Genomic DNA, 27,413 nt, shown 5'->3' on the forward strand with positions numbered 1-27,413 from the left:
CACAAAACCACTGTTTACTATATATATATATATATATATATATATACACAAACATATATATATATAATTTTTCTTATAGCATATAGCCTGTTTCATTTAAAACAGGGTTAGAGAATGATGACTATGCATAACAGGTGTTAAAACTGTTCCAAGAATGGAAAAGTCAATACAGAATCAAATTCAAGTTAACATTTACACTGCAATACGAGTGGATGTCAGGACCCTATAAATCCATAGTCTATAGGAGTCAATTTTGTTTTGTTAATAATTGAACAATTCCAATTGCCCAATTAATAGATTTGGATATGTAAAATCACCACATTGGAATCTTGTCTACACCTTTGATCAAAGCCTTGTTACACTTTAGAAATGAAATATCCTCTTTAGACTCTCCAGGCTGAAATTTGTCACACCTGTGAGGATCATGCACCCGCGTACTCTGTGTTCTGCTGGCCGCCCTCAGATGGGCAGTCTTTATCTTCACCTTTGTGAATGAGTTCAGCTGAAATCTGACCTGGGCTTTCTTAAGTATCAGCTTATAAATTTTTAATTTATTTAACTATAAATGTAACACAAACAGAACACTGAGGGGGAAATCATGTAGAATATCAACATCCTGACACTATACGTTAACAGAAAAGCAGGCAATCAGAAAATTGAGCATATGTAGTTTGCACACGGCAAGTTTGTCATATCAGTGAAAACCTGCCTGGCAATGAAATGGGGCCAGGTGGCTACAAAAGAATGAAAATGAGGATAAAAGAATGAAGAAATAAGGACAGTAAATACATCTTGGACATCACAACCTTATAGGAAGCAGAAAGGAGAGCCACCAGCCAGAAAGTCATCCAATTCTATTTAACCCAAGGCCAAGCTCTGTGACACGTCTATCCCACATGCTCTTCCTCTGCTATGCCTCTCTGATAGTAAATTTTTTATATCACCTTTACTTGGATTTGTGTCTTGTCTGAATTCTTGCTAGACGCAAGGACTTGAGGTTGTTTAGTTGCTCTAATCTTTCTGGTAGTTACAGATTACACGTCTTTTTTTTAACTTCACATTTTCGTTCCTACTTCTTTATATGCACATTTTAATATACTTGTAATCATAATTAAGGAATAAATTTGCAATTTGATCTACCTTAAGGAAACAATATTGTTTAGGTCTGCCATGTTTCTAGAAGTTTGTGTGTGTAAAATTGTTCTGATACTGCTGGGTGTAGCAAGAAAATCAATGACCTTCGTCAGACTACATTTATATAATGACAACAACCCCTAATTTAAGTAATGGTGCTTTTACTATCATGAAGAAAAAAGTGAATTTTGCAATCAGGCAAGGGCAAGAGAAAGGAAAAGGCACACATAAGACTCCTGTATCAGTCGGGTGCTGCTGGCTCCCACCCATAATCCTAGCTAGCTATTCAGGAGGCTGAGGTCTGAGGATCAGGGTTTGCAGCCCCCTCCCAGGCAGAAAAGTCTGTGCAGCTCCATCGCCAATTAATCAACCAACAGCTGGAGTAGAGCTGTGGCTCAAGTGGTCAAGTGCCAACCTTGAGTGAAAAAGCTAAGGGAGAAGGAGAGGCTCTGAATTCAGGCCCCAGTAACCCTCACCCGAAAAAGACTTGTCCAGGAGACCTGTTTACCAACAAGGTCATAGCAAGCTTCATCTGCACTGCTATTTCTTGTGGTTTATAACTTGATGTCAACCTGGATAATACTTAACAAGATTTGTATAACTTGCTATTTAATTCATAAGTCATTTTTTTCTCCTGAACGCATGGAAAAATGATTTCCACAGTAAGAAACAGAAATCTTGCTTTCCTTTTTGACTCAGCTGGCAGGTTTAATGAGAGACACTGAGAAACAGGGGTTTCTCACGTCTTCTGCTCTCCACCTCCAGCAAGAGCGCCACTGTGGCGAGTGATCCTCTGTAAAGGACAGGGCTTGGCTGGTGGTGGGAGGAAGGTGGGTACTCCGGCATCAGGCCGCGGATCCGGGAGCTGCTGTGCTGGGTTTGTAAAGCTCCGTTCCTCCCCTGCCATCCCTCACCAGCAGGATGCGAAGTAAAAGTAAGGAAAGTCCACAGGACGGACACCGGAGTATTGTCGTTCACTTCGGATAACACCCGTCATCCCAGCTGCTCGGGAGGGGGAGATCCGAGGATGGCGGATCGATTGAAGCCAGCTGGGGCAGCAAAGTGGGAGACTTTTCTTTTTTTTCTTTTGCCAGTCCCGGGCCTTGAACTCAGGGCCTGAGCACTGTCCCTGGCTTCTTTTTGCTCAAAGTTAGCACTCTACCTCTTGAGCCACAACGCCACTTCTGGCTTTTTCTATATAAGTGGTGCTGAGTAATCGAACCCAGGGCTTCATGCATGCAAGGCAAGCACTCTACCACTAGGCCATATTCCCAGCCGGAGACTCATCGCCAATAAATTACCCCGATGCCAGAAGTGGTGCAGTGGCTCAAGCAGTGGAATGCCTGCCTTGAGCCTCAGAGCTCAGGGCAGCCCCCAGGCCGGGCTCAGACCCGGCTGGTGAGCCAGGTCCCGGGTTTTGGCGCCTCCTCCTCCACGGGGTGGATGGCAGGAGACTGTACTAGAAGCTTCCCTGGAGGTCCCTCCCGTCGCGCGAGGCGCCGGGATTCCTGGAGAGGACCCAGGTGCACAGCACCGTAAGGCACGTGGCCGGCCTACCAGGCGGAGCCGCAGCGCAGGCGGCCTTCCAGTGCAAGCGGGCCGACCCCGCCCGCAGGCCGGGAGGCCTTTCGGGGACGGGGACGGGAACGGAATTGAGGGCTTCGCGGCGGCCATCGCGGGCCCCCTCTGCCCTCCGCGCGCGCCCCCGACCGCGGTGGCCACTTCCGGAAGCCGCGGGGCCGCGCACTCGCTGGGCCGGGCGGTAGGCCGGTCCGCGCCCCTCGCCCGCGCTGTCCCAGCCGCACCTCTGAGGCGAGGGCCCCGCGGCGCCGTCCCCGCCTCCCGCGGCCCGAGGAGGCCGCAGCCCAAGACCTCTGCTCGCCCGCTAGGGTGGGGCGAGAAGGTCCGCGGCCCGGCTTCCTCCACGCCGTCAGGGCGCGGGGGGAACACCTGAGGTGGTGATGTGGAGAAGGTCCTGGAGGAGCCGAGCGGGGCGGTGCTGAGCCCCAGCGCCCCACCCCGCGCACGCCCCGCCCCGCGCACGCGCCGCCCTTCCCCCTTCCCGCCCCGCCCCTCATTTCCCCGCCCCGGGCGTGCCCCGCCCCTTCTCCCTCGCCCCGCCCCGCGCACGCCCCGCCTCGCGCACGCCGCTCCGCCCGCCCCGGCCAGCCCGCCCGCCCCGCCCCGCGGCCGCCGCAGGAGGAAGTTCCGCTCGCTGACACCCGCGCGGCAGCGGCGGCTCCGGCGGCTCCCCGGGCCGCGGCGTTGGGGCCCCGGCCGTTCTGCGTTCCCGCCGTCGAGCGTCGGAGCTGCGGGCCCCGCCGAGCGTCGCGGGGCGGCCGATCGCCTGCGCGGCTGCCGCTTCCCCGGCGTCGCGTCGCCCGGCTTCCCGGCGCGGTGGGCTGAGCGACCTCTCTGTGGCGGAGGCCGGGAGACCCGGGGTCCCCTTTTCCCCGCCACCGCGGAGGCCGCGGGGCCGCGTCCGCCCGCCTCGGACTCCGCCGCGGCGCGGCGTGCGGCGGGAGGCCGGCCGGAGCATCTCCCGCCCGGGTGCGGAATGGAAGCAGCCACCTTGCGGCTTGTCTGCAGCCTGGCTCGCCCGGTCCGCGCCTAGGGCGCGGCGGGGACTGGACGGCCGCCGGGGAGGCGCCGGGAGCCGATGGCTAGGCGGCCGCGCCGGGGGGGCCGCCTGGGTCTCCGGCTGTAACCGGAGAGCGCGGAGGCGGCGCCGCCCGCGGACGGCGGAGCCCTCCGGAGAGGACGCGGCTGCGGCCGCGGCGATCGTGAAGACGTGGGTGGAGTAGGATGAGACCGTGAGCGTCCCGAAGCCCGAACGATGACCACCCCGGCCCTGCTGCCCCTGTCCGGACGACGGATCCCGCCGCTGACCCTGGGGCCACCCTCCTTCCCGCACCACAGGGCCACCCTGAGACTCTCGGAGAAGTTCATCCTCCTCCTCATCCTCAGTGCCTTCGTCACCCTGTGCTTTGGGGCATTCTTCTTCCTCCCAGACTCTTCCAAACACCGACGCTTTGACCTGGGGCTGGAGGACGTGCTCATTCCTCACGTGGAGGCCGGCAAAGGGGCCCGGAACCCCGGAGTCTTCCTCATCCACGGGCCAGACGAGCACAGACACAGGTTGGTGGATTTCGCGAGGTGGTGGGGAGGTGGTGTCTCAGTCCGTCCGTCCGTCTCCCTGCTGCAGCACGTGAGGGTTCTGGCCGGTAGACCGTACCCCAGGCCGGGGCACGGCCAGCAAGCACCTCACCTTCGGCTAGCCCCAGGCCGGGGAGACGGCCAGTACTCCACCTTCGGCCAGCCCCAGGCCAGGGGACACGGCCAGCACCCCACCTTCGGCCAGCCACCGGCGGGGGGCACATTCAGCACTCCACCTTCGGCCAGCCCCTGGGCTTTCTGTAGCAGAAACATGTTCAGAGCTGGCTGGTTTGGACTGGGCAGTGGAGCTGTGCAAACTGAGCCTAGACAGATAGTGACATATGCTGCGTGTGCATTTAGAGAGGGCATGTTGTCGCCATGTGAAGTCAATGCATTGAAACTAGGACTTGCCCACCCGGGGGCCCTCCACCAGCAGCCTGAAGTTCAAATCCCGGTGGCAGATTGTGGCTGTTGGGATGGCCAACCTGGACGAAGGCCGCACAATAGCTCACCATTTGTCGGGACATGAGCTGGCAACCATATGGCACCATTTGAGTTAAAGGTGTTATCGAGTCCTAAGTCATTCACTTTGTCAGCCTTGTAAACTAAATTTTGGGGTGTTTTTTCCCCTTAAAACTTGCCCAAATCCTTTTGATGTAATAGGTGTACGATGTCAAGGCTTTTTCTATTGGATTTTGGTCATTGGAGGGATTGGTATGTTACTCAAAAGAGTTTGAAACATAGCTTGACTTTTTAAAAATCTACTCTCATTCTTAAAGTAGTTCTTTTTCTTTTTTTAACCGATGTAAACAGCAAAGAGGTGTTTATTGCGAGCTAGCTCGGACCTCCGTTGATGACACCCAGAGGTCTTAAAGTAGTTCTTGACTGTAAAAAATAATTATGTTTTTGAACTCAGTTTTAACTCTTATCAAGCTTGAGGATTTTGAAAAAGCTTCAGTTCAAATGCAAGTGTAAGTTGGACAAATAAATTGCTGTAATGAGAGCTGTGCTTTCTTTTTCTCAGCCTAGTTTGTTACTTGGTTGTTGGTATTTGACCACTGGACCTTAAGGAGAGGTTGCGATGGAGTCACCTGGCATGAGAAGGCAGTGCAACTAGAAAGTAAGGCCTTTCCTATGGCCCAGAAACACTGAATAAACCACAGCCAAGTGAAGTGGTGATGGAGGGAGGGGAGAAGTGGTCAAGGCAGAAGGCGGAGATCTAAGATTCACTATGACTTGGACAGTAGCTGTGTGGGCCCCTTTACAGAAGAAACTGAAATTTGCTGGGCACAGGTAGCTCTTGCCAAAGAAAGCTAAGATCTTAGGATTGATGTTTGAAGCCAGCATGGGAAGCAAACTCCACAAGACTCTTATCTCCAATTAAACACCGAAAAACTGGAAGTAGAGTTGTGGCTCAAATGGTAGAATGCTAGCTAGCCTTGAGCAAAAAAGCTTAGGGACAGCACCCAGGCCCTGAGTTCAAGCTCCAGAACAGGCATGAAAAAGGAAAAAAAAGTTACAAAAGTGTGGGTTGTGCTAGCAGTAACAATTGGGGAAGATTTCACATAAAATTCTGGATTTCTGATTTCTATTAAAAATGAAGCTAGGGCAGCACTTTTAAGTTTGTATTTTCAGATGGTAACAGTTGGGATTTGCCAGCAGCTGCTCCTTTTAAGGAGCCAGTGCTCCGCATTCTATGCCACTCAAGGTGTCAGGTAAGGAAATAGAGTGAATCAGGAGTTTCACTGGTCAGGATTCTGTCTGAATTGAATACTTGGGATAAGGTCTGTTTACCTCTGATAGTTTCCTGAAACTGGGGAAAAATACAGACTTGAAGGAAGAAGGACTTAAAGTTGAATGTTGGTTCTGCACCTGGTATGTGACATTGAACACAATATATCTGTGAGCCTGCATTGGCCAGCCTGGTAGCCACTAGACATGTTAGACTACTGTGCTTGAAATTAGCTGGCTCACATTTCATGTGCCTTACTGAGAGTTTCCCAGGTTCTTCAGGTCATGATTGGTGTAAACTTACATACATATACATATATATACACACGTATGCATATTCCATTTTCCTTTTTTAGTATGAGTAGAGATTTTAAATTCACAGTTTTAATTTTAAATTGCAGATTTTAAATTACAGTTTCAGAGTTCTCACTGTCTTTACACATTTAATTCCTCTTCTATGCCTTTGCTTTATCCTATTATTTTTGTTGTTGTTTTGAGACAAAAGTCTGTCTTTGTAGCTCAGACTGTTCTCCAGCTTGGTGACTTTCCTGTCTTAGCCTCTAAGTAAGTGCAAAGTTGTGGATGAGCATGCTGTGATCTTTATCCTATTCTTAAGGCTTTCTCCTCTGGGGGGTAGGGGCAGTTTTGTTAGTTTATCCTCAAGTCTGTTGGATATTCCGTTTCTCTTTGGGCTCATGGTTATTTGTTCCCACTTCCCTTGTGAAATAGGTAGTAGGACCTGTTCATATTTAACATTTGCCAACAACAGACTGGTGAAGACACCTTGACTGTATTGGTTTTTGGTCTTTGGAATTCCCTTTTCTTCTCTATAATTGGGCAACAAATTGGTCTGTACAGCTCTTAGACTATTTTACTCTGTTCTGCAACTGTTTTCATTCTGTAGTACACCTTAACACAACCCCCAAATTCAGAGTACAGCTGTCAGAATGGGAAGTCACTTAGTCTTGTTGTCTGTGTCACACTATTCAGAATGCTGTTGTTTATCCTGCTTATAAGATCCTCTTTTTTAAGACCCATCTGACAGGTGCTGTTAGAATGTAGCCATTTGAATAGGTAAGAATTTCCAAAGCCCAGCAGGTGGCTCATGCCTGGAACCCTAGCTACTCAAGAGGAAGTGGAGCCATGGCTCAAGTCATAGAGCACCAGCCTTGATTGAAAAAGCCAATTAAGATTGTGAGGTCTGAGTTCAAGCTCTGGTTGTGACCCACCCCCCACCCACACACTGTGGAAAGGGAGAAGGTAAGCTGTGCACTGCTCTGGCTGTGTGAGGTCTCCATCGCTGATCATGGGGGGTCAGAACACTGAGTCCCCAAGATCTGGAGCAGTGGGACCTGGGAGGAGTTAGACCTGGATACAGTTAGAGGCTGGTGAAGAGCCCTTCCAGAAGCTCATATTTGCTTCCTGAGAGCTGCCCTTTGGATAGTCTGAAGTTTTTTGTTTTTCATTTAAATATTTTTTTTTTGTCCCTTTGACCAGTATTCTAATAATCTGGAAGAGGCTACATGTGAGGACTGCTCACAGAATGACACTTTGTATACTTGTTTTGGTAGTAGGGATTTGAACTCAAGACCTCATACTTGCTTGGCTTGGTGCTCTGTCATTTGAGCCATGCCTCCAGCTGAGCTTTTTGATGGTTTTTCTAGAGATGGAGTCTTATGGACTATGGCTACCCCCCACCCCTTCCTGGCTGACCTCAAATCATGACTCTGAATCAGGTGAGCTGTTTGTTGGCCCATCTTCCTAAGTAGCTAGGATTATAAGTGTTAGCCACTAGTGCACAGCTAACATTTTGTGTCTGCATGCATGTGTGTGTTGGTGTGTGTGTGTGTGGGGGGGGTACTGGGGCTTGAACTCAGGGCCTCATGCTCTTGCCTACCTTTTTCATTCACGGCTGGTACTCTTATCACTTTAGCCAAAGATCTACTTTTGGCTTTTTACTGGTAAGAGCTAAGAATCTCTTGGATTTGTCTGCCTGGGCTACCTTTGAACCTGGGACCCAGAGCTCAGTTTCCTGAATAGCTAGTATTGCAGGTGTGATGCCTTGCCCATTAGGTAGTCTTTTTTTTTTTCTTTTTGCCAGTCCTGGGGCTTGAACTCAGGGCCTGAGCACTGTCCCTGGCTTCTTTTTGCTGAAGGCTAGCACTCTACCACTTGAGCCACAGCGCCACTTCTGGCTTTTTCTGTATATGTGGTACTGAGGAATCGAACCCAGGGCTTCATATATGGGAGTCAAGCACTCTACCACTAGGCCATATCCCCAGTCCCAAGGTAGTCTTTAAATTTAAAACAATGCATTTTTTATGTATTTATTTGCTACGCCACAGTTAAAGGATTTTTACATTTGCTTACTTCTCTGTCTCTCCCAATAGGACAGACTCCTTGAGGACAAATGACTATATAGTTACGTTTAGTTTTGTATTTCCAATGTCTGCAGTACAATTGGCCCTCATTAAAAGCATAGTCCTGCTGAATAAATGTTCATGGCAAGGTGAGACACTCCACAAGTGAGAGAGAGGCTGCAGAGGCAGGTGCTGGTGAGACATAGACAGCCTTTAATAAAAATAAATACCACAACCATTCATGTTAGCCCTCTCTAAGACAGACTTTCCTGAAAATGTGTCTAAAATACAGTATACCCCACAATGAGTTTATCCATCAGAAGAAAGAAGATAGCAATAGAGAATGTAAATATGTTTTCACCTATTTAATCCTCTTTAATCTTCTTATCAAATGTGTAAAGGAGATATTACTAATCTCATTATTACAGATACTATAAAATTAGATCATACTTAAAATTGGAAAGTTGCTCATACAGAAGTTGCTCATACTAGAAATCAGCATTACATGTTGAACAATTTTTAATTGGGCAAATGTATGTTCATTGAAGATGGTTAAAAAATACATAAACTTATGGTTTGGACTGGTTTTATTCCTCAGCCAAGAAAATAATTTTCTCTACTTGTGCACATTCTGTCAGAAGTTTATTTTGACTGTCGCTGAATTTTTGCTGGAACTTTTTCAGTGTTAGAACATGTTGTAATGAAGTGTACTAGAGATTTATTATTCACATTGGGCTTTAGGATTTATCATAAAGAAAAATCTCCTTCCAAGGGCATTCTTTCCAGTGACTTGTATGGGGATGTCACAAGGGGAAGGCATCTTGGTTTAGTTAAAAGAACTTTGAGTGCATCATTAAGAAGGAGGTTCTCTAGGACCTTTCCTTTTGGCTTTGACCTCCGTTGATGTGTCTTTAGATAGGCTATTTAAGTTCTTTGTCCTCTGTAATGTCCTTATTTATGGAAAGAGGGAATTGATAGGATCATTTCTTACCACTTATGCATATGAAATTTAAGTAATTTGTGAAATAAGGAACTTAGAACTGTGTGGTAATTAAGTTCATACAGCACAAATACCATGAAGATAAAATGTATTCTACTAAATAGAGATTAGTGTTATGGCACATAAAGCTAAGGGTTTAAGCATGTTAGAAGCAAATAAAATTTATTTATAATTATATATGAAATATATTGAATTTAAAACTAAAAGTGAATGAAATAACTTTTAGATTTTCTTGTTTCTTACTAGTGTAAAAATATATCAAGTATTTTGTATACCAGCCTGAGAATAGCACACACACACACAAAAATTGGTCATGGGCACAGAAATGGAGGGACAGAGGGTGAATAAATGTAGCAGTGGTACTTAGAAACTATGTTGAAAATGAACTGTACAACTTCTGGGTGGTGATGGGAAGGAAAAACGGAGAGAACAAAAGAAGGGGTAACATTGTCCCAGAAGAAATGTACTCATTACCTGACATGAAATGGTAACCCCTCTGTATGTTACCTTTGTAATAGCAATAAAAATAAAAAAGGTCCTATTTATTTATTCAGTGAGTGAATTTATTCCAAGCATTATGTTAAGTATTGAGGATTATGGGAGAATATTATAGTAGATTAATTCTGACACTGGGGACTACTGAAATTCAAATCTTAATACGTTATTTTGTCAAAGCATCTCTGAAGCTGGATCCTGGGCGTCTTAGAGATACCTTTCACCTATGTGATGCCTATATAAGCATTTAGATCATTTGCATTTTTTGAGAATTCACATAAGCTATTGAGTTTTCTTTTCCCATTTTGTTTCTCCTAGTATGGCTTTATCACTCACTATCTTGTGCATTTAGGAATATGGATTGGAAATAAGGGACGATTATTCTGATGCTGTTGTTGATCAGGAGCCAGGACCTAGCATGTAAAAAAAATGGGCCCAACATCGTGGTACATTGAGATCTGGTATAATTCTACCTGTCTATTTCATATCAGTTTGTGCTCTACTGCCTCTCATAAACCAGGGTGGGTGCTTTTATGATTGTTATATTTTAATATGATGACAATTTTAATTTGAATATATCTGACCTTTTTTTTGGTGCCAGTACTAGGGCTTGAACTCATTTGCACTCTCACTTGACTTTTTGCTTAAGGCTGGGGTTCTACCACTTGAGCCACAGCTCCGCTCCTGCGTTTTGGTGCTTAGTTGGAGATAAAAGTCTCAAAGACTTTCCTCCTTAGGCTGACTTTGAACTGAGATACTCAGATCTTAGTTTCCTGAGTAACTAGGATTATAGGCATGTGCCTCCAGTGCCCAGCAAGTTAAAATTAAAAAAACAACACATTTTGGGTTGAATTTATATACATACATACAAAAGTGAGTTGCTTGCTCACTTTTTTTTCTTCTAATTTTTCTTTTCTTTTTGATTTTGTTTGAGGTGGGCTTCTGGAGACTTGATATGTTACCCAGGCTGGTCTCAAATTCCTGTGTTTCTGGTTATCACATGATTGTCGGGTCTCAGCCTCCTGAATAGCTAGGAGTACAAGTGTGTATTCTGATACTTCTTCTTTTGTGTTCTTTGCTCTTTTTTTTTGGCCAGTCCTGGGCCTTGGACTCAGGGCCTGAGCACTGTCCCTGGCTTCTTCCCGCTCAAGGCTAGCACTCTGCCACTTGAGCCACAGCGCCGCTTCTGGCTGTTTTCTGTATATGTGGTGCTGGGGAATTGAACCTAGGGCCTCGTGTATCCGAGGCAGGCACTCTTGCCACTAGGCTATATCCCCAGCCCCTCTTTGCTCTTTTTGTATAAACTCACAGATAACTTATTCATTGTATGGTGGATTCTTTTTTTTTTTTTTTTTGCCAGTCCTGGGCCTTGAACTCAGGGCCTGAGCACTGTCCCTGGGTTCTTTTTGCTCAAGGCTAGCACTCTGCCACTTGAGTCACAGCGCCACTTCTGGCCATTTTCTGTATATGTGGTGCTGGGGAATCGAACCCAGGGCTTCATGTATACGAGGCAAGCGCTCTTGCCACTAGGCTAAATCCGCAGCCCCTGTATGGTGGATTCTTGTGTTAGTTACATGTGTTCCACATTTCTTTGTGTGTTTTGTGTGTGTGTGTGTGTGTGTGTGTGTGTGTGTGTGTGTGTGTGTGTGTGTGTTTTGCCAGTCCTGGGGCTTGAACTCAGGGCCTGAGCACTGTCCTTGGCTTCTTTTTGCTCAAGGCTAGCACTCTGCCACTTGATCCACAGTGCCACTTCTGGCCGTTTTCTATATATGTGGTGCTGGGGAATCGAACCCAGGGCTTCATGTATATGAGGCAAGCTCTCTTGCCACTAGGCCATATTCCCAGCCCCTTCTTTGTGTGTGTGTGTGTGTGTTTTTTTGCCTGTCCTGGGGCTTGGACTCAGGGCCTGAGCACTGTCCCTGGCTTCTTTTTGCTCAAGGCTAGCACTCCACCACTTGAGCCAGAGAGCCACTTCTGGCCTTTTCTATATATGTGGTGCTAAGGAATCGAACCTAGGACTTTCATGTATATGAGGCAAGCACTCTGGCCACTACCTAGACCATATTCCCAGTCCCACATTTCTTTTACTATGGATACGTTGTTTTTATACTTCCTGTCTTTACAATTCTAAATTATAGGGCTAGGAATATGGCCTAGTGGCAAGAGTGCTTGCCTCATATACATGAAGCCCTAGGTTCGATTCCTCAGCACCACATATATAGAAAATGGTCAGAAGTGGCGCTGTGGCTCAAGTGGCAGAGTGTTAGCCTTGAGCAAAACAGGAAGCCAAGAACAGTGCTCAGGCCCTGAGTTCAAGGCCCAGGACTGGCAAAAAACAAACAAACAAAAATTCTAAATTATAATGTAAATTAAATCTTCCCTTCCCCCTTCTTTCTCTCCCTTCCATAGTTTTCTTCAAGTAGTTGTACAAAAGGGATTCGTTTAACATGTCACTTTATAGGTATACCCTCCTCTTTTTTATTTTCAATTCAAGTAACTGAATTTTTTTTGTAAGTAGGGATTTAAAGTACTTGGCATTGTTTTTTTTTTTTGTGTATGTATGATGAATTAAGGACTGAATTAATGTTTTCCCATAGGGACAAGCAGTTTTCCCTGTGTTTATTACTTTCGCATGGACTTTGGAATGCCATTTCTATCATATGACATTTTTCATGTATTCCTAAGTTGCTTTTTCTCTTCTGTTCTGGTTCTTGTGTATATTTCTGTTGGAAAAAAGCATGTTGTTTTCATAAGGGTATCTTTAGAGGCAGGCTCATCTATCTATTTCTTCTGCCTTGTTCTTCAACATTGGGTTGTCCTTAATTCTGAGCTCTTCTATGCATTGATTTTTGGATTAGAGACATGCCACCAGTAACAGCTATGTAGATTTCAAAATCCAATAAGCTGAACTCTGAGATGCTTGTAGACATTGAAGATAAGGTTCCTATGGTGGCCTAGCACTGAATAATCGGTTTTATCTGAGGCTACTAAATTGGAGCCAAGCTTGGTCATCTAGGGCTTTGGAAAGTTTTAAGTAGTAGTCATGCCCATATCAGCTGGGAGCCATTGCACTGTGAAATCTAGGTTGTTTACACATTTTAACAAAATATTCCATACTCTATAAATGAAAACATTTCTTCTTTCTTTGGCTCTAAGTTGTTTTTTTTTTTTTTTAGACTTGGCTTCTCTTTTAATTCTGTATTTCACTTTTTCTCCTCTCTAATTTTTCACTGGCTCTTCAGCCTTCTGTATTTAAGTTATTGATTGACATATTCTCTATTCTCATTTAGTCCAGAAATTGGACTTTGTTTCTAGGCATTTCTCTTTTCTGTATCATGTAGTGTTTTTGTCTTCAATATTGAGATTTCATTTTCTTTCTCACCCCAAGTTAACTTACCCTTTCCTTTGGGCAAGTCTCACACTGCTACTAATTACCTTTTTGTTGTTGTTGTTGATTTGCTTTGGTGCCATTCTTGGGGTTTAAACTCAGGGCCTGGTTCCTGTCCCTGACTGCTGTACTTCTGGCTTTTTTTGGTAGCTTATTGGATATAAGAGTCTCACGGACTTTACTACTCTGGCTGGCTTCAAACAGATCTCAGCTTCCTGAGTAGCTAGGATTACAGGTGTGAGCCACTGGCACCAGGCTAGCAATTACCTTCTAATGGCCAAGTCAGGAAACAACTGCTAGTTGGGGGGAGTTTGAGTTTAAAGGAAGGTCGAAGGTTGATGTTCTTAGGAAGGTCTGCTTCTACCAATCTCTTTTTTTTTCTCTCTTTATTTCTAACAGGGAAGAAGAAGAACGTCTGAGAAATAAAATTCGAGCTGATCACGAAAAGGCCCTGGAAGAAGCAAAAGAGAAATTAAGAAAGTCAAGAGAGGAAATCCATGCAGAAATTCAGACAGAGAAAAATAAGGTACTCCAGGAACTGAAGACAAAAGAGAATAAGCCACTGCCGCCAGTTCCTGTTCCAAACCTCGTGGGAATCAATGGTGGAGACCCAGAAGATACTGACATAAGAAAAAAAAGGGAAAAAATCAAAGAGGTAGTAAATAGATTTGTGATATGGTAGTGTTGCAGATGTGTGTTGGACTGTATAAAAATATATTTCTACTTATCTATGTACTGTATATATCTATATATATCTTTATTTTTTTGGCTGATACCTAGCTTCCAACTCAGTCTTACTTGTTCTTGCTTGCTTGGCTGGCACTCAGCCATTTGAGCTATGCCTGGCTTTTAGTTGGTTATTTTGGAGATGGAGCTTATGGACTGTTCTGCTTGGGCTGGCTTTAAATTGTGTTCCTCAGCTTCCTGAATAGTTAGAATTGTAAGCATGAGTCACTGGCTTCCAGCTATGCTGTCATATTTTCATCTTATTTGTTCTTGGGTTATACTTGTAGTTCTGGTTTCAGGTTGGCAGAAAAGGCTAGAGCTCTGTCTCTTTCTTAATATTGATCACAGTTACTAGACAAAAACTTGATGTGAGATTATTTTGATGGTGACATCATTCATACTGCTAGAGATCTTTTGCAATGCAGATTTTATTATATAAATAATGTAGAGTTCATTTATAATTTATCATTAAATAAGAAATTTAAATATTTGGTGACAAGGGACTCTACTAGATATTAAGTAGATCTTTTCATAAACATGTTCCAAAGAGTTAGCATTGCCAAGAGTTAAGGCAAAAATGGGTAGAAAGTCTAGTGACTGAGTTAAACGTTCTTAACTAGAACTCCTGATAATTCTTGGTAGTGTTTGTAGTTGTACTTTCCCTAAAGAAAAAGATTTTGTCAGGAGTGTAATAACATTAACAATATTTTAAAAGTCTTATTATCATAAAATACTAAATTTAACCCCAACAGTCAAATGTCTATTTGTACATTTTCCATTGCTGCGTATAGAAAGATTAGCAGATGTTTTAATTCTTATGAATTGTTATAAATTTTTGGTCTTGGTGGATTCAAAATAGAGCTCTACTCTGTACACTATGCACACATACAGATAGATTTATTTATATACTTCCTTTGGGGTGGTTTGGGAAGCATTGATGGATTTTTTTTCTAGATACCTGATTAGCTATTTTATATTCCCTATTCATTTTTTGAAGTGCTTCCTACTCCACAGACAGTAACCCTGTGCATTTCAGGGGACCCCAAGGCAGCCCTCAGGCTAAGGGAGTTCTGCAAGTATCACATCATTTAGCTTATAGAAATACATCTGGTTTAAGTTGGCTGAGCAGGGATCCTGTCACTTCATTGAAGTCATTTACTATTTCTAGTAGCTTTTTGTAGGTCATTTGAAGTTTTTATTTTATTCACTCCAGTCCTCTGTGAATAGAGGTACATCTTCCTATTTCTTTTTCTTGTCTTAGTACACTGGCCTTCCAGTACAGTGTTTGGATGAAATGGTGAGATAAGAGTGATGTACTTGATTGTTCTTTTCTTTCTCACTCTTCTTTTTTTTGGGGGTGGGGTGGGGTGGGTTTGATTGTGGGGCTTGAGTCTAGGGTCTTGGCACTATTCCTGGGCTCTTTTGTTCAAGCCTAGCACCCCACCACTTTGGGCCACAGCTCTACTTTTGGTTTTTAAGTGGTTAATTGGAGATAAGAGTCTCACTGAGTCTTTTCTGCTTGGGCTGGGCTTTGAACTGTGATCCTTAGACCTCAACCTCGTGAGTATCTAGGATTGCAGGCATGAGCCACCAGTACCCAACTTGATTGTTCTTGACATTAGAGGTTAATAAAAGATTTAGTCCCTTCCTGCTTAGCTTGAGGCTGTTCCTAAAAGTTTCAGTTTACTAAGAATATTCTTTGTTTTTTTGTTATTTTTGGCCAGTCCTGGGGACTGGACTCAGGGCCTGAGCACTGTCCCTGGCTTCTTTTTGCTCAAGGCTAGCACTATACCACTTTAGCCATAGCGCCACTTCTGGCCGTTTTCTGTATATGTGGTGCTGGGGAATTGAACCCAGGGCCTCATGTATAGGAGGCAAGCACTCTTGCCACTAGGCCATATCCCCAGCCCCTAAGAATATTCTTATCATGAGTAGTTTTCAAATTCTTTGTCCATACTTTTGTCTAATTATGTGATTTTCCCTTTTTATCATGTTAACCTGGTGAGTTATATTGATCGGTCTGTAAATGTTGGACTAGTCTTATATTCCAGGTTGAATTGCTCTTGGTCTTTCCATATAGGTAATTTAAAAAACAATTTTAAAGGAAGTTTGTGTTCTTGGAATATATTGGCCTGGAGTTTTCTTGTAATTTTTTTTTTTTTTGCCTGATTTTGGTATTTGATTAATGCTGACTTAAAAAAAACCCATTGGGAAATGTTTTAATGAATAGTATGCTGTAAAATGAATTGATGTTTGTTACACCACATTCTGCTATTATATAATATTCAGTTGATATATAATTAAACACTCCCCTGCTGTATCTTTCAGAACTCCTTGGGTTATAAGAAACTCAGTTCAAAATAACTGACACTAAAGTATACATTTGCTTAATGGCTCTAAACTAGAGCTTCAGGCTTGACTGAATCTGAGTTTGTAGATGTAATTGTCAGTAATATGTATTTGTCTGTCTCTTTCTGTTAAGTTTTTCCATGTTAAGAAAGAATTAACTACTGTCAACTCTTGTATTATATCCTTACCTATTACATAAATCTTGAGAACATAAAATGAGAGTCCGCTTTTATCCCAGCGTCCATATTAGTGTGTCCGAAAGGATTTTGTTGTCTCTACTTGAATCACCTATTCCCAGTAGCTTTTTCTGGGGTAGTGATTGACAACAATTTGTGGGCTAAATGCTTACAGCTACCTTTTTTTTAAAAGTGTGGCTGAGGGTATTGGCTCAAGTGATTGAGCATTCACTGAACAGGCAAGCTGAGTGAATGTAAGGCTCTGAGTTCAAATCCCAGCACTTCCCCAATACCCAAATAAAAATAAGTAAGTTCAGTTGGAACACAGCCATGACCATTTGGTAACAAATGTACTGCTTTTGTGCCTCCAACAGAGTTAAAGTTTTCTGATCTGTAGCTGAAGGGTAAGGGCTATTGGAACAAGACTGAATTAATTGAGGGTAGAAGGAAGAATCAGCTCTGTCATCACAATGAAGGAAGGGAGCTGTTCCCAACAGGACTGACAGTTAAAAGAAGAAGAAATCAATAACTTGTTCCCCCACCCCTGGAAATAACTTGCCAGTTACACTTAATTTGTTCCTGTTGTGTGGACTGAGATTTTCACACTGATGTAAGTGTTAATTGAACAATATGCTAATAATATAAAAGGCCTAGAAGAATGGGAAAGGATATAGTAACTAAACCCTAAATTACATAAAACATAAAATATAGTCTGAATCACTGAAATGATGGACTCTGTTTTTTCTCTTCTCAGATGATGAAACATGCTTGGGATAATTACAGGACATATGGATGGGGACACAATGAGCTCCGGCCTATTGCACGGAAGGGCCATTCCACCAACATATTTGGTAAGGTTTCACTGTCTGATGACTGATTCTGTTTTTCTGACTCCCATCTTTTAAAAGAAGACCTTTTTTTTGTTGTTGTTACATCTATGCCACTGTAATTTGAATGCATTACGTTTTTGTGCAAGTGTTTAAAGATTTCTAGTTGCTTTGGGTTGCCTGTAGTAGATTTTTCTTTTTTTTAGCTTTTAATTTTTATTATAAAGGTGAGGTACAGAGGGGTTACAGTTACATAAGTCAGGTAAAGAGTGTATTTCTTTTTGGACAATGTCCTTTCCCCTAGTCTCTCTCCCAGTTTTTCCCTCTGCCACCCATGGGTTGCATAATTCATTTTCAATGTAGTATCTAGTAGGTTACACTGCTGCAATTGTTTGCCCCTTGCCTGTCCATTTCTGTGTCCCCCCCCTTCCTCATCTGAAGACAAAAATTAACAAGACAAAAAGAAAAGAAAAGCAGAAACAAAGAATAAAACATCTTATTTCCATTTCCTAGTTCATTTTGATAAATATTTTATATGATGAGATGCTCATAGGCATTGTGCTTTTGTGTTCCTCTCTAAGAATATCCTCCTTTGGTCTCACTATGTGTGAATACCTAGAGTCCTGCATAATTTATCATGTCTTGGTGTATTTTAAATTTAGGTCCCACATAGGAGTGAAAACATGTGCCATTGGTCTCTCTGAGTTTGGCTTATCTTACTTAACGTGATTTGTTCTAGGTCCATCCGTTTCCCAGCAAATGACATAATATTATTCTTCCTGATGGCTTTGTAAAATTCCATTGTGCATAGATACCACATTTTTGGATCTTCTATTGTAGGACCTCTGAGTTCCACAACTTGGCTATTGTGAATAGTGCCGCAATGAACATGGATGTGCAAGTGTCCTCATAGTATCTTGGCTCATGATGTTCTGGGTAGATGCCAGGAGTGATATGCCTGGGTTGTAGGGAAGATCTATGTTTAGTTTCTTTTTTTGTTTTTTGAGGAACCTCCAGTGATTGTGCTAGTTTACTTTCCCACTGACAACTTTTTCCCCACCTCTGCACGGACGTTTGTTAATTGGAATTCACAATGTTGGCCACTAACTGGGGTTGGTGAAATCTCAGAATTGTTTTTTTTTTTTAATTTTTATTTTTTTATTTGTTTATTAATTGAACACAAATTTTTTTACAAGGTGTTGTACAAAAAGGGTACAGTTACATAGTAGGGCAGTGTGTACATTTCTTGTGATATCTTACGTCCTGTTTTTCTATCCCTTCTCTAGGTCAGGTAGACATATATACAATGTATCAAGAACATATACAGTATTCACAGACTTGGTCTCTACTGTCTCTCCGTCAGAATTGTTTTGATTTGCATTTCCTTTGTGGCTAGGGACAATGAGCATTTCCCCATGTGTTTCTTTGCTGTTCTCACCTCTTCTGAGACCTCTCTTTAGCTTCTTTGCCTATTTTGTGGTTGGCTTCTTAGCTTTGGGTGGAGTTAATTTCTTGAGCTCCTTGTATATAGAAACAATTGGTTGGATTTTGTTTTTTGACCCAATCTGCTGCTCTATGTAGATTTTTCTACTTATAGATAGCTGATTTAGTAATTTACTTGAGTATTTTTAAAGCTTTAGTTTTCTCCTGCTTTTTTTGCTTTTGATATCAGAAAAAGTAGGTACCCACTTTTAGCTTTTTCTCCAAGATAATGCCATTTGTGATAGATTATGGAGGAGGAAGGAAAGGATGGGAAATTCCCCCAGTGTTATATACATTTAAAAAAGAAACAGGTGATTTGGTTGGTAAATTGAGTAGGTTATGTTGTGTGTGCATTCATGATTCCTAAGGAGAAATTAAAAATTTTCCTTCTAAAATGAAGGAAAACTGAAATGTGTGTTTGAGTGGAGGTTGAGCAGGAGTTGTATTTATCATGAGTTTGTTCTTGTTCCCTCTGCAGACCTCAGTCCACTTTTTAAAACTACCAGTTTCACTGATGAACCCATCTTACCAAACACGCGGTGAAGTCCTGAGACTTGCCACAGTAGTCTGTGTGGTCCTCACTGCTTCCCCATATTCCATGCTTATCGCTGTGGTAGAGATCTTTTCAGGAATGGCAGGCGAGGTAGGAATGTTTTAGTGGGGAGGCACATATATTTATCATGGGCGGCACAGTTTTCTTTATTAGTAATTAGTACACCATCACCATTAATGTGATATTATAGAACAATTTTTCTAGTGCTATGATTTCTCTTAAAGTTTGCTGGTTCTTACTTCTGTTTTATGAACAAATAATATGCCTTAAAAAGTAATTTCTCCTAAGCATGAGAGATAGTGTGGTAGAAGAAGAAAATTTCTTTTTGACAAGAAATCACTGACTACCAAGGATCTCCTAGCTATCATGTAATGAAATGGAAGTGTATTTCATTTCCTCTTCAGAGGTTGCAGATTAAAAAGTTCCCATTGCTTTGTAGATATTACAAAATGAGACATTAATACACTAAAATATATATATATATATATTTTGGCCAGTCCTGGGGCTTGAGGACCTGGGTGCTGCCCCTGAGCTTCTTTTGCTTAAGGCTAGCACTCTACCACTTGAGCCACAGTGCTACTTCCAGCTTTTTCTATTTATGTGGTGCTGAGGAATCGAACTCACGGCTTCATGCATGCTAAGCAAGCACTTTACCTCTAAGCCACATTCCCAGCCCATAATAGAAATATTTAATGGTTAGTTAAAATTAGATGTTTTCCTCAAGGTAACCCCTTTCTATTAAGCTATGTGGTAAACTATGAGCCTGCTTTTAAAGGATTTGAATATAAGCATCTACTGAAAATAAGAAGTGGATGTTAATTTTCTACTTTTTGCCAGCTGTATTTTCATAGAACATCTAATATGTGTGTATCAAATACTGGTCCTGCTACTGTTTAGCATATGTATCTTTTGTGTTTTGAAAACAGGGTACTACTGTGTAGCCTGGACTGGCCTTGACTTCTCCATCTTCCTGCCTCTGATCCTCAAGTGCTGGTTTATAGCAGGCATGCTCCTCAGGCCTGGCCAGAATGAGTTCTTCTTTAAATAGTCTGGAAAATCCAAAGAGTTTTGTTAGAAACAGGCCTTTTTGCATCTAGAAGGAATTTGGTTTGGAATGGAGTATTTGACTGTGACATTTCATGTTCTTTTTATTTCCCATATGTAGTATGTACATATGTATATGTAAATTCTGTTCATTATTTGTACTTAACTGGAGTTTGGTTTACTACGGTTTTGTTGATAGGTATTGTTATTTGTATTGTTTTGATATCTTTGTAATGCTGGACTCATAAAAATGAGGTGGAAAATGTTCTCTGCTCTTCATCATTCTAGAAAGGGGATGCTTAGATTCACTTTTCCTTAAATGCTCTATATAATTAGTCTGTGAGCCATCTCATTTTGGATTTGTGTTCTACTGTTTTCAGTTCTGTTAGCTTTTGCTTCATGTGTTTTTAGATATGTTTGTTATAAATTATATCTTCTTGATAGGATCATCAAAGGTCTCAGACCAAAACCAGACCAAGATAGTATAAGGAAAAGTAACTTATAGACAAATATCACTAATGAACATAGATATAGCCAAATTATAGTAAATTTAATGAATCAGTATGTAAAAGAGTAAATAATCAGAGCCACGTGCCTTTGGCATGCATGGCTGGATATTGGTCAGTATGATTGAAGATATTAAGGGCAAAAGAGAATGAGTTGATGATTTAAGTAGGTACTGGAAAAATATTTAATGACATTCAGTGTCCAGCAATACTGAAACCTCTCAACACAGTAGACTAGAAAGAAGTTTCTTCAACTTGATAAAGAGGATATCAATAATAACAACCAATCAACATAGCCTGGAATCCCCAAGGCTAGAAAAGTTAGACACTTTCCCCTGAGATTCTGAGCTCCTCTGGGCTATCGGGTGGGTCTGTGGTTGCACTGGAGTGCCTGGCCAGTGCCCTAACGCAGGAAGGAGGAACACAGCCTGGCAGTGAAGAGGAGAAGGAGTCACCATGACTGCCCATGAAACCATTCCCAAGGAACCGACCAGACAAACCAGAGCAAACAAAGCCGAAAATAGGTTTTGTGAGGTTGTAAGGTAAAAATTAACCAAGTCAATGTTAACTTTATATACTAGTAATAAATAGTTGCCAATACACTTGGAAGTGACACTTGTAATAGTATCAAGTATATGAGCTGTTTGTAAACAAATTTAACAGAAGTATGTGCAGAATATACACTGAAAGTCATTCACTGTTACCAAGAAAGTTTTAAAAGGATTTAAATAAATGGAGAGAGATTTCATGTGGAGATTTTGAATTAGAATACTAAATATTGTTGAGCAATCAGTATTCTCTAATATTTATATTTAAAGCAATCCCAATGATGGGAGGCTTTGCTAGAGTTGATAAGGTAAAACTACTATGAAAATGCAGAAAGGATGGACCTCAAGCTTAGTGACAAACAATACAAGTAGGAGTATATGTGTAGGTTTAACTGGTTTTCAACAAAGATGTTGAAACAATCCAGTGGACAAAGGAGAGTCTCTAAGAAAAGGTGCTATTCAACTGAATATTCGTTTGCAAAAATAATGAAATCTGACTCTCTCTTCAACACTGTATTACAAGAGTTTACTGGAAATGGTTCACATTTCTAAACACAGAACTAAAAGTATAAAACCTGCAATAGAAAACATTTGAGAAGTCTTACATAACCTTCAAGGTTATGCAGGGAATTTTTTTTTTTTTTTTAGAACACAAAAACACCAACTAAGAAAAAAAAAAGATACATGTAGTGAAAATTAAAGACATTAATAAAATAAAGAATTCTCTACCAAAGAAAGGGTGAATAGACTAGTAAGAACATAATTAACCAGGAAAATTTAAATTTGTACCATAGTTCAATATCACTGTCCATTAAAATATGTAAAATATGACTCCCCAATATAGAATGGTACAACAAGAGTTCTGCACATTGCTGCTGGGGTGTAAAGTGTCAATGGTATGACCTGGAAAACAGCCTTTTAGTTGCTTGTAGAACAAACTTACCTAGCCCAGGAATTCACCCAGCTGTTACTGTGATTCTCGGTAAGACCAGACAGTAAGTAATCTTTTACTACTAGGGTGTTTTTTTATCAGTGATACACAAAAATTATAAATTGAATTTTAATTTCTTGTTTCCTATATTTTGTAAAAGTTTATATAGAACAGGACTTACCAGCCTTAAAATTAAGGTAGAATTTATTAATATATTTTAATATATCTATACAGGTATGGATATATTAGAATAGAATATATAGAGAGAATTTATGTAGTAGAAATATGTCTTCTCTTATGTATGTGTGTGTGTGTATGTATGTGTATGTGTGTATTCATTTCAGAATATAGAAGTTTTATTTTTGTGTGTGTGTGTGCCAAATTTGAGGCTTGACCTCAGGGCCTGGGCACTGTCCCTGAGATTCTGTGCTCAAGACTAGTGTTTTACCACTTGAGCCACAGGTCCACTTCTGGCTTTTTTGTGATTAATTGGAGATAGGTGTCTCATAGACTTTCTTGCCCAGACTGGCTTTGAACCACAATCCTCAGATCTAAGTCTTCTGAGTAGCTGGGATTACAGGCCTTAGCCATCAGTTCCTGGTGAATGTGGTATTTAGCTCCTGGAAAACTTCTCAGTTTCTTCTGTGTTTCTCAGTTCATTTATTTAGATTTCCATTTTCTTTTATAAGTCAAGATAATATATTTTTTTCTAGAAAGATTCTAATTCTACTCATTTTAGAAATTGTGAAAATAAAATAGGCTTTTTATAGTTTCAGTATCTTTATTTCTTGTTGAATTTTTCTTTGTTTTGTATTTTCTTCACTACTTTTGAAAAATTAAGCTAGCAGAATTGCTGTATAGCTGTTCTCATAAATTCATCTTTTGAATTTACCATTTTGATAATTTTCTAGTTTATTAATTCTGCCTTTAGATTTTTTTCTAGTTCTACTTTGTGGCTGAAGTTTATCTTCCTTATTCTTACTTCCTTAACAAAATGTTGAATTTAGTTATTTTCATTTGTTTCTGTGAAATAGTATAAAATATGAAACTTAGGAGGTTTTCTGAGAACTTTTTCATTGATTCCCATGGCAATTCTTTGTTCATGTCTTACATACTGTTCTGCATTGGCATATTTTGCTTCCTCTGTAACTCCCAAGAATAATTTTAGGTTTTTCTTTTTTTTTCCCCAGTTGCAATCTTGATTTATCAATTTAAAAATCATAATGATACTTGAGCCTTTATCTTTCCTGAGCTCTGAGCTCATGGAGCTCATGGCATAGATCTGTCTGATAGCTAACCAAGACTCATACCAAGACTTCTACTGTGTCAGGCCTGTGTAATGTCTGAATAGTTAACAGCTTATAGGAAAATGCACCTGTGCGACTGAATAAATAAGTAGCTACGTGGAAGTGGAGATTGGGGGAATCAGCATTCCAGGCCAGCTCAGACATAAAGGTTCTCAGTTCCTCACCTTAGTCAGTGGCTGGGTGTGGTGTCTTGTGCTTATCCCCCCCAAGCACAGTAGCTGGGTGTAGCAGCACATTACTCTCAACCCAGCCACACAGGGAAGCACAAACTGGACCTCATTCCAGGCCAGCTTGGGCATACAGTATGATCCTATCTTGAAAATAACCAAATGCAAAAGGGGACTGGCAGAGTGGTGCAAGTGGTAGAGAGCCTGCTGCAGAATTACCAGGCCCTGAGTTCAAACCCCATTTCCTCTCCCCCAAATGAATTTAAGACATTGTACTAGAGATAGGAATAGATGGATGATTAAATTCTTGAAAAATAAAAGATTTGATCTTAATAAAATGCTGAGGAACAAGAAAAGCATAAGGGTGTGTGTGTGTGTGTGTGTGTGTGTGTGTGTGTGTGTGTGTGTGTGTATTTATTTATTTCTTGGTAGTGGGGCTTGAACTCAAGGCCTGGGCACTGTCCCTGAGCTCTTTTGTTCAAGGCTAGTGCTCTACCACATTGACCCACAGTGCCACTTCTAGTTTTCTGGTAGTTAATTGGAGATAAAGAGTCTCATGGACTTTCCTGTTCGGACTGGCTTTGAACTGCGATCCTCAGATCTCAGCTTCCTCAGTAGCTAAGATTATGGGTGTGATCCGTCAGTGCCCAGTTATGTATATAATACTTTACCAGTAGACAATACCAGTACACAGAGCTGGGAGGGAGAAGGCCAAGGAGTTTTACCAGGGTGGTTTGGAGTGCTGGCCTTCTTAGTGGGAAAATAGCTTTCCTAATAGTCTGAAGAAATTATTAGGAATATATGAATAAGAAAAATGGCATATAAGTTAAGGACAGTCATGGAAAAAATGGATGTGTATAGGTTAAGTCCTCAGAAGCAAACCGTTTTTACCAAATAGGAAGGAGAATGGAAGAAGAAAAGAAGGAGTAGTAAGCTTGTCCTGTTTCCCTTGTGTTTTCAGTGTTTCAATTTCTAATTTTGGTATCAGGCTGGCTTTGTAGAGTTAACACCTCTGACCCTCCCACCTCCCTCCCTTTTTCTCTGGAATATTTCTTTGAAGATCAGTGGGTATATTTTGTTATTTTGACTCTCTCTACTCATATTTTATGGTTTCTTTTCTTAGTGTAATTTACTTGTGTGCTTTTTTCCTTGCAGAACTGGCGACTGCCCTCACAGCCTCAAGTTCAATTCAATTAAATTCAGTTCAGTTAAGTAAATAGGTGTTTTATATTCTGACCATGCAGAAAATTAGGGAGAATTACACTTTGAATTTTTCTTTTAGTTATCAATGTGCCATCTTTAACAAAATATATTAGACTCCTTATGTTCTAGGGAAAAAGTAAATGCTATTGGGTATTCTCCTTTTTAGTCCTTACATTCTTTTATATATATGCATATATATAAAAATAAAATAGACCTTATATAAAGGTGATGTTTTTAATGATAGCTATTTTTTTCCCCTAATATAGGAAGTTCACAGATGGGTGCTACCATAGTAGATGCTTTGGATACCCTTTATATCATGGGACTTCATGATGAATTCGTAGATGGACAAAGATGGATTGAAGACAACCTTGATTTCAGTGTGGTGCGTATACCATTGATTGTTAATCATTGCCTGTTAAAAAAGACACTGCTGGGCATGTTGGCTTTTACCTGTAATCTTAGCTACTCAGGAGGCTGAGATCTGAGGATCGTGGTTCAAAGCTAGCCCAGACAGGAATGTCTGAGAGACTCTTCAGCTAAACAAAAAGCTGCAAATGGAGGTGTGGCTCAAGTAAAGCTCTAGCTTGAGTGGAAAAGCTAAGGGATAGCAACCATACCCTGAGTTCAAGCCCTAGTACCAGCAAAAAAAGAAGACATCTTGTCTTTATGCTATGATCTGAATGTTTGTCTCCTCCCAAATGGATGAATTGATTCTTAATTACTCATGTGATAATATCAGGAAGTATGGTCTTTGTGAGGTGACTGGGTAATGAGAGCTCTGTCCTGATTAGCATAATCAATGCCCTTGTAAAATCACTCTCAGGGCATGGCTAGGCCCCTGGTACCCTTGAGAAAGTGCTGTGTGTGAGCCTGAAAATGGTTCAGAAGTGGGCACTGGGTCTGCTGGCATGGGACCTGCAGGACTGTGGATTCATTGATGATATTTTTTATCGTCTCAATGGCCAAGATACAAATCACCGTTTTAGGCTGGGGATATGGCCTAGTGGCAAGAGTGCTTGCCTCATATACATGAGTCTCTAGGTTCGATTCCCCAGCACCACATATACAGAAAATGGCCAGAAGTGGCGCTGTGGCTCAAGTGGCAGAGTGCTAGCCTTGAGCAAGAAGAAGCCAGGGACAGTGCTCAGGCCCTGAGTCCAAGCCCCAGGACTGGCAAAAAAAAAACACCAAAAAAAAAAAACCAACAAACAAACAAATCACCGTTTTTAAAAAAAAAAATAGGTACGGGAAGTCCCTCTCTGGCTCAAGTGGCAGAGTATTAGCCTTAAGCAAAATGACTCAGGGACAGTGCCCAGGTCTAGAGTTAAAGCCCCAGGACTGGCAAAAAAAAAAAAAAAAAAAGAAAAACATAAACATATGTAGTGGCTGTTGCAAGAAATTCTTCCTTCTTTTGGGATTATCATTTATACTATGTTATTTCTACCTACTTTTCTTGCTGTCTTCCTCTTACATTTCTGGCCCTTATCATTTAGGCAGTGTCTTAAATGTGTTAGGGCAATAATTGGGGGAAGAAAAGTGGCGGATAAGATGTAACATAAACCTATAAGGTGCTTTATGAAAAATAAGCATAAATAATAAACCATTAAAGCAAGATTTAATGATTTTTCACGGCCTTCATTAAGAGGCCTCTTCCTAGTGTTCTAGCGCCTTGGTGTATGGGTGTGGCTTAGCTTTGGAGCCTGCAAGGCTTGTGGAGCTGCAAAGCCTGTGCTTTGAGAAACTATCAGCCTTGTTGTCCCGCTGTGCTATTGTGAGGGTTAGAGACCGAAGGCTGAACAGTTAGGATTCTGATGCCTTGTCTCCCATGATACTTTGCTTCCTCCTGCATCTCCAGGGCAGCATTCTCTGTTTCTCTCTGTGCTGCTCTTTTTGAAGTGATTCAGCTTTCAAACTTATTTAAATCCGTGATTACTACTACTACTACTTCTTCTTCTTCTTTTTTTTTTTTTTGTGGCCAGTCCTGGGCCTTGGACCCAGGGCCCGAGCACTGTTCCTGGCTTCTTTTTGCTCAAGGCTCCTCTGCCACTTGAGCCGCAGCGCCACTTCTGGCCGTTTTCTGTATATGTGGTGCTGGGGAATCGAACCCAGGGCCTCATGTATACGAGGCAAGCACTCTTGCCACTAGGCCATATCCCCAGATCCTCATCCGTGATTACTTCTTTACTCATGATTTTCCTAGTGCTGAGAAGACCAAACAGTTTACCTTATTCATGTTAGCTGAGCATTTTAGTGCCAAGTGTATTTGTTGATATTTCTTAATTAGAGTAATTCATATTACCACTTAGATTTAAGTTTGGTTGTGTCCA

At 41.8% G+C, this 27,413-nt stretch overlaps 1 protein-coding gene across 1 annotated transcript in view; it reads left to right on the forward strand.

Moving 5' to 3' along the window:
* The first annotated feature begins 3,750 nt into the window (after nucleotides 1-3,750).
* The window catches only part of Man1a2 (mannosidase alpha class 1A member 2), a 76,122-nt gene continuing 52,459 nt past the window's right edge, over nucleotides 3,751-27,413 (forward strand). The window contains exons 1-4 of the mRNA XM_048351860.1: nucleotides 3,751-4,272; nucleotides 13,664-13,919; nucleotides 17,270-17,366; nucleotides 25,350-25,468. Coding sequence (XP_048207817.1) covers nucleotides 3,971-4,272; nucleotides 13,664-13,919; nucleotides 17,270-17,366; nucleotides 25,350-25,468 — 774 coding nt within the window. The 5' untranslated portion in view covers nucleotides 3,751-3,970. The remainder of the gene's footprint in view (nucleotides 4,273-13,663; nucleotides 13,920-17,269; nucleotides 17,367-25,349; nucleotides 25,469-27,413) is intronic.

This window comes from Perognathus longimembris, chromosome 7 (assembly GCF_023159225.1).
Source record: "Perognathus longimembris pacificus isolate PPM17 chromosome 7, ASM2315922v1, whole genome shotgun sequence".
NCBI lineage: Eukaryota > Metazoa > Chordata > Mammalia > Rodentia > Heteromyidae > Perognathus > Perognathus longimembris.